This window comes from Egretta garzetta, unplaced genomic scaffold (assembly GCF_000687185.1).
Source record: "Egretta garzetta isolate BGI_Z169 unplaced genomic scaffold, ASM68718v1 scaffold20, whole genome shotgun sequence".
NCBI lineage: Eukaryota > Metazoa > Chordata > Aves > Pelecaniformes > Ardeidae > Egretta > Egretta garzetta.
In genome coordinates, this window is record NW_009258388.1 from 1,424,442 (window position 1) to 1,432,295 (window position 7,854).

General features: G+C 45.1%; 1 protein-coding gene across 1 annotated transcript in view; it reads left to right on the forward strand.

Annotated features, from left to right (window-relative positions):
• Positions 1-7,260, forward strand: part of LOC104129454 (transmembrane protein 126A) — an 8,109-nt gene extending 849 nt beyond the window's left edge. The window contains exons 2-5 of the mRNA XM_009642385.2: positions 1,751-1,875; positions 4,996-5,189; positions 5,789-5,903; positions 7,007-7,260. Coding sequence (XP_009640680.1) covers positions 1,760-1,875; positions 4,996-5,189; positions 5,789-5,903; positions 7,007-7,211 — 630 coding nt within the window. The 5' untranslated portion in view covers positions 1,751-1,759 and the 3' untranslated portion in view covers positions 7,212-7,260. The remainder of the gene's footprint in view (positions 1-1,750; positions 1,876-4,995; positions 5,190-5,788; positions 5,904-7,006) is intronic.
• The last annotated feature ends 594 nt before the right edge of the window (positions 7,261-7,854 follow it).

A 7,854-nucleotide genomic window follows, 5' to 3' on the forward strand; every position in this document is an offset into this window, starting at 1 on the left:
GCTGCTCCTCAACAGGACAGGAGGAGTAGATACGATGAAAAGTTTGTGGGTCAGGATAAGGACAGGGAGATCACTCACCAATTACTACTGCATACACAACAGAGTAGGTTTGGGGGAAATTAATTTAATTTATTGCCAGTTAAACAGAATACGATAATGAGAAACAAGAACAAATCTAAAAACACCTTCCCCCTGCCATCCCTCCCTTCTTCCCAGGCTCAACTTCACTCCTGATTTCTCTACCTCCTTCCCAGCGAGCAGTACAGGAGTACAGGGAATGGGGGTTGGGGTCAGTTTATCCCACGCTGTCTCTGCCGCTCCTTCCGCCTCAGGAGAGGAGTCCTCACACTCCTCCCCTGCTCCAGCCTGGGGTCCCTCCCACAGCAGACAGTCCTCCACAAACTTCTCCAACATGAGTCCTTCCCACGGGCTGCAGTTCTTCATGAACTACTCCAGCGTGGGTCCCTCCCTCCCACGGGGTGCAGTCCCTCTGGAGCAGACAGCTCCAGCATGGGTCCTCCATGGGATCACCAGCCCTGCCAGCAAACCTGCTCCAGCCTGGGCTCCTCTCCCCATGGGGCCACAGGTCCTGCCAGGAGCCTGCTCCAGCGTGGGCTTCCCATGGGGTCACCGCCTCCTCCGGGCACATCCCCCTGCTCCGGCGTGGGGTCCTCCCCGGGCTGCAGGTGGGGATCTGCTCCCCTGTGGGCCTCCCTGGGCTGCAGGGGCACAGCCTGCCCCACCATGGGCTGCCCCAGGGGCTGCAGGGGAATCTCTCTGCTCCAGCGCCTGGAGCCCCTCCTGCCCTCCTGCTGCCCTGGCCTGGGGGGCTGCAAGGCTGCTCCTCTCACAGATTCTCATTCCTCTTTTCCAGCTGCTATTGCATGGGTTGGTTTTTTTCCCCTTCTTAACTATGTTATCCCAGAGGTGCTACCACTGTCACTGATGGGCTCAGCCTTGCCCAGCAGCAGGTCTGTCTTGGAGCCGGCTGGCGTTGGCTCTATCGGACATGGGGAAGCTTCTGGCAGCTTCTCACAGAAGCCACCCCAGTAGCCCCCTGCTACCAAAACTTTGCCATGCAAACCCAATACAACTTATGCTTTCTGACTTACGTCTCTGAGTAAGAGTACCAATTACAAAGAAGTCCTTAGTTGTCATATATAAAAGCAGAGTAGATATCTTCATGATTTCTCCAAATCTTTTCACTGAATGGATTTATTTGGGGTTTTTTCCTTACAGTTCTATTTGATACTTAAGTCGATTTAAACTTGGAGTATTGCCAAAATCTGTTGTCCCGTTAGTGTCTTCCTTTGTGCTGCTGGCATTAGGGATCGTTGTGTTAGAAGGTGATCTGGCTGGAAAAAAGTACGCTTTTTTTTGTTCCTCTGAGCAATGTTCATCTGTGTGTTTCCTGATCCAAGCTGCTGCCCCAGGGTTGGAGGTGCTTGGGCAGGAGTGTCTGGAAGGTCAGATAGTCCGTTTTCATCACAGCGAGTACTTAAGTTGGCTTAAAGCAACTGTCAAACCACAGCTGCCACGTCACTAAAGGAGGCAGTTTGGAAGGGTTCACATAGTCATAAATACAGACTTCTGGAGCCGGATTGTGCCCTTTGCATCTGAAAACTCTGCCATGAAAAATAGGAAATGCCCTTGTGATTGCATAGTGCCAAAAGAGCCTAAAAGTTTATTTGATACATGCTGGGTCTGTGTAACTTTGATTACACTTGTTTGTTTGTTCCCTATGATCCAGGACTTCAAGATGACAGGAAGAGAGTTTCTTGAACTAGATTCTCCGCAGCAAAGACTATATTTGGAAAGATTTAAGCGGATGGAAGTCATACAAAAGATATTCAATGAGCTTCCTAAAGCAGATCAGTAAGTGCTGATAAAACAAGATAAGTGCATCAAACTTTTCAAGTCGTTTGGAGGCTTTTCCCTTACTCTTGTATTGCAAATCTTCCTTGCAGCTACAAAAATATTTAATTGTGAAGATGCTTATTATTGTCCAGAACAGAAAACTTGGTTTGCCTTTTTTAAATATGGTTCGATCACGGTTATCTCTGGTCCTGCTCAGCTTGTTTCTGGCATGTGCTCCCCAATGCTTAAGGTTCCAGGATGCCTGATCAGCCCTGACTGGCTCTGAGCACTCATACAGTCCTGTGCTAGAGCTAATACATTTTCTAGGAAACTGGAATGTTGGAGAGCATAAGGTGTATGCCTTTGTGGTTCTGCAGGAGTCATCTTGTGTCCTGCAGAGCTGGCCTGGGGCCAAAACTAAGTGAGCATCAACCCGCTAGTTCCTGCATTTCATTCTGTACTGCTCCCTGTTTAGGGAAGTTGAGACTGAGATATCCAGGTGGTGGTGGTGGACAAACCAGCCAGAGTCATGCAGGCTCACCGGCGGGGTTCTGTGCAGCAGAAAAACAGCTAAATGCCTTCTGGGCCTCACAAACAACCTTTTTGTGGTTTGTGGTGCTGCATTTCATTGCAAAACCTCACTGAACCTGAGCTGGTTCTGTCAGGAGCCATTTGGACATGTGTGTTGTCTTGGATAAATTCCGTATAAATAAGAGCAATGGGAAAGTGAGTGGTTTTGGTTTTGTTTTGGTTTTTAATAGAACTAAATTGCTGGCTAAACAAACTGGCGGTAGTAACACAGGGCCTCCCCACATAGGTGAGAATACCACCAAGGCTTTATCAATCCCATTACAGTCAGTGGTGCAGCTTTGTGTAGGATCTGCCGCCCTCACACTCAACTTACAAGACATCTCCTTCCCCAGAATTGCTGGGGAGCTAAGGAGGAGGCAGATGCCTCAGTGGTGATGTGGCAACGTCTTGATAGAAGCTGTGGTACTTGGGGACTGCTGGACCTTCATTAGAAACTGCCCTGGCAGGACTTAAAGTTTTTATATCCAGAGGGGAGGTCACTCGTGGCTGGAAGGGAAGAGGAAGCATGCTGCAGTCAGACTCGGAGAGTTCCTGTTCACCAAAGCTCTTATTGTTTAACACTAGGTAGCTAGTATTTTAAACAAACAAAACCACAAAAAAATCAAAACCCCCAAAAAACCCAAAACACACAAGAAAACAAACAAAAAACCCCAAAACTCAAACCCTTCCATCCTCCCTTTCTTTCCTTTTTTGGAGCGTAGCACTTCTGTACATCAGTAAGCCTGAGTAGATTCTGCTGGTCCCAGGTACATTAATTTGCTCTATTTTTGATTCTTAAATACGCTGCTAAATTTTAATCCCGATCCTCTGCATTTGTGTATATGCATGCATGTATTTGCCTATGACTGTAAACATGCCAGCAGAATGAGATGGCTGGTTTGCAGAAACGGTACTCTGGGAACATTCTGTGAATGACACCCAGTATTGGGAGCATGGTGGTGTGAAAAGCAAATTTCTTTTTAAAACAAAACACAAAAAAGAAACATGGCTCCTAAATAAGGGCAAGAGAGCTATCTGATCAGTAAAGTTCTTTGCTATATAGCATGAGAATTGAATTGTTAGTAGCTTATTTTTGTGTTTGAAAACCTGGTATGTACCAAGAATGAAAGTATTTTTCTATTCAAAATGAGAAATAGTTTGTGTCATTGGCGTCAGATGTTTTTAATGTTTTAAGGTTTTGCAAGATGAGCACCTACCTCTCTGAAGTCTTTTTTTTTTATATGATTTGTTATTGCATAACATTTCTCGAAGCATTAAAATGTAGAAGAATTTTATGTAGGTAGATCTTTAAAAATCATGTATTTTAATTGCTAAATGGTTTAGAGATTGTCACATTTGATAATTTTGCAAATAAATATGACATTTGGCCTAGCATAAATTTTGTGACCAGTTAAGCGTTTTATTTTCTTTGGGGCTTTAGTGATAAATCCAATTATGATGCATTTTTAAAATACACTTTTAACATAATAATATTGGCACAGCCTCAGAATCAGAGTGCCTTTCGGTTAATTGCTTTGCCTGGCAATAATTGTCATTTCATGAATTTTCGATTCGTGGAAACCTAAAGCAAAGCATTGTTTCCACTAATCAACTGACTGTGCCCGGTATAATGCTGAAGATAATGCACAGCTTCCTTCTGTGAGTCAAACGAAATCAATCACGAACTGCTCATCAGGCTGGTAAATTTGGCAGGCTTTCCCATTAGCTCTCTTGCGTTACCTGCTGTGATGGAATGTGCTCCAGTGGGAATGATCTGTCAAGATACTAAATGCTGACTGTCTCTGACTGGACTTTGTTCTATTCTGCCTTCACCATACTACAGATTGCAACAGGAGTAGCTGCTCTAAACCATACGTTAAAAACATGGTAGATAACGAAATCCAGTCCCTCTGTTATCAAGGGAAAAACAGAAGCTCCAGTTCCGTAAACCAGTCTGTAACCTTTTAACTAGCTTCACCTAGCAAGGTAGCACCTTAAATTCATGTATTCCATGCACATGAGGAAGGCTTACAGTCCTTTAGCCAAAGAATCGCTGCGAGTGATCTGCCAGCAGCTGCTGAGATCATTATGGCAAGATGGCAGTTGCCATAGTTGTCCCACCTGATCTGTTCTGTAAGCTCCTTTGTTGAAACCAAGTCTATACATTTGGGTAAGCAGGCTAGGGACAATTAGGCTGATTACAGGAGCTAGCTGTGATTCTATGTATTTTCAGTTTCTTTTGAGAAAACATTCCCTTTAGAAACATGTTGATCAGGAGAGCAAATTTCACGAAGCTTCCATTAGCCATAATTAAAAAAAAAAAAAAATAGTAGACAAGGCTTTTCAGCCTTTCTGTGACTTCATTCTTGAGGTGTGTGTAAACTTGGGCATATAGCGAAAGATGCTGCACTGCTTGCGTTTGAAAGTAGTTACTCTCCATTTTGCACCAGCAAGAGATTTACAGCTCTTGCCTCTTACTGTAGGATATTCAGAAGTGAATTGTAGCACTCGGTAAACCAAGCTTTTTTACACTTCTTGATTGCTGAAGCAGCTTTCCTTCTTTCACAGGAACCTTTGTAATCATGGATCATACTTCCTTGCAGCAAATTCAAGCTTATGCGGCTTAATAGCAAATAACTTCTTCAGGAACATCCTACACATCCGAAGGGCTTCCTTGGTGTCTGCTTTGCCAATGGCTGTTATTCCGTTTCTTTCAACGGCAGCCGTCTATGAAGTTTTTCTGCGTGACCCTTTATTTTCAGGTAAAAACCTCATTATTCCTTGTTTTCGAAAGGGCTTTGCTTTCTGTACACAATGTGACACTAGAGGAGTTTTTCCTCCCTGCAGAACAGTGGTCTTGAACTGTTGCGGTCTTGAAAGATCTCGGTTTGTAAAGCAGCGTTTGAAAAACAGATTATCTAATGCATTGGGAAGCAGTGAGGTCTTGAAGCTGAGTGGGAAAGGAGATGTATGTGTTTATTTAGATATGTTTATAAAAAAATTTCTGTTTTGTATCACTGATTTTTAGCATTTTTTACTCAAAGTCATGTAAAAGTGACTGCAACAAAGCAGTTCGGTTTCTTTCAACTGTATGATTTTATTTGAAGGTCACCTTTAGAGTGATAAATTCTTCATGGGTTGGAGTGAGACTTGGGGGGTTTTTTTTGTTTTTTTTTTTTTTTTTTTTTTTTTTTTTTTTTTTTTCCCCAAAAGGAAGAGTCCTCCTTTCAAAATGTCTTGCCTACCTGTACAGCTTGGCCGTTTCTGTCAAGTGCCCGTTTCCATGTTGTTGCACACAGCTTATGAATGGATGCAGTGGAGCTATGTGGATATTGACGGTGAAATGTTGTTTGTCATGCAGGCGATCTGAACTGTGAGGTCTGCGCTGTGGTCAGAGGAGGATTGATAGGGGCTGTCGTGGGTGGTTTCTATCCCGTTTTCCTGGCTCTCCCCATGAACGCAAGCCTCGCAGCCAGGTACGTCTTCTTAACCTGCAATGAGTTAAATGTATTTGTTGGTCAAATCATCAGTTCTTGGTTTAAATTCCCTGGATTTTCAATCTACGCACACCTATCTTCTTGTAGGCTTTTAGTACATGAGCGGGGGTTTACTTTAAGGTCATCTAATTATAAGGCAAAGTTAGTAAGAGCTACACCAAGCCTCCACAGTGAAACAAGACCTGCAGAGCGATGCGCTGTAAAGCGCTTCTCCTTAGCTGGGACCTTACAAGCTACCCATGATGTGCCTGGGTATGTGAGATTGTGGCCGCCATCCTGCCGAGCGGTGGAGGTTGCTGCGTAGCGGTGTTTGCCTGCTACCAATCCTGGGCAGCGCCCAGCAGCCAAACTCCCCGGTGGGTGTAATTCTGTGGACCCGGGTCAGAGCACAGTGAAGGCTACAAAGGGCTACGAAGCAGACGAAGATGATGAGGGGACTGGAGCATCTCCCCTGTAAGGAGAGGCTGAGGGAGCTGGGCTTGTTTAGCCTGCAGAAGAGAAGACTGAGAGGGGATCTCATCAACACATACAAATATCTTAAGGGTGGATGTCACGAGGACAGAGCCAGACTCTTCTCAGTGGTGGCCAGCGACAAGACAAGGGGCAATGGGCACAAACTGAAGCTGAAAGAGGTTTCAGTTGTAAAGAAGTTCTTCCTCAGGTTCTTTGAGGGTGACAGAGCAGTAGAACTGGCTGCCCAGGGGGGCTGTGGAGTCTCCTTCTCTGGAGATACTTAAACCCTGCCTGGATGATGTCCTGTGCAACCTGCTCTGGGTGACCCTGCTTGAGCAGGAGAGTTGGACTGGATGATCTCTCGAGGTCCTTTCCAACCCTTGCCACTCTGTGATTCTGTGAGGGGATGGTGAGAGTGATGAGACAGCAGTGCATGCTCAGGATGGTTTATCGCATTTATCCAGGGACGGAGCCCAATACCCAGTTACCACCAGGTGAATTTAACTTAGGAGAGAAAGGAGAGAATTAATACCTACCTAAATATTCGTAATGCCTTTAATTTTAAATCTTGATGCTTAAACTGGATGGGGGAAAAAAAGTAAGTTTCTACCGTTGTTTATGTTGTTTAGGTATTCATCATCTCCCTTGCCAGGGAAAGAAAATGTATTGCGCTACTGGCTCACAACTGCTCAGCCTGTCTTTAGAAAGATGAGTTTGGGTATACTTATACAGGTTCTGACAGGATTATACCTTGCCACTAAACATCACGGAATATATGTTAAAATACTGCAGCAGCTGAGCACCAGCAGGGACCCTGAAGATTTACAAGCATGAAGTTCAGTAACTTTTCTATTGCCTTGGATAAGTACCCGTAATAAACAAAGAAAGAAGTTGTTGCTTGTGGTCTTTTTTAATAGGAAAATGAAGTTAAGACTCTGCACTGGCATTTTTTTCGGTTCTTAACTTAAACCCACAACATCCTTCTCTCTACATTGGAGAGCTATGGATTTGATGGGTGGACTGTTCGGTGGATAAGGAACTGGCTGGATGGTTGTATCCAGAGGGTAGTGGTCAACGGCTCGATGTCCAGATGGAGACCGGTGACGAGTGGTGTCCCTCAGGGGTCTGTACTGGGACCGGTGCTGTTTAACGTTTTCATCAATGACTTAGACAGCGAGATCGAGTGCACCCTCAGCAAGTTTGCGGATGACACGAAGCTGAGTGGTGCAGTTGACACGCCAGAAGGACGGGATGTCATCCAGAGAGACCTGGACAAGCTGGAGAGGTGGGCCTGTGTGAACCTCATGAGGTTCAACAAGGCCAAGTGCAAGGTCCTGCACCTGGGTCGGGGTAACCCCCAGTATCAATATGGGCTGGGGAAAGAAAGGATCAAGAGCAGTGCTGCTGAGAGGGGCTTGGAGGTGCTGGTGGATGAAAAGCTGGACATGAGCCAGCAATGTGTGCTGGCAGCCCAGAA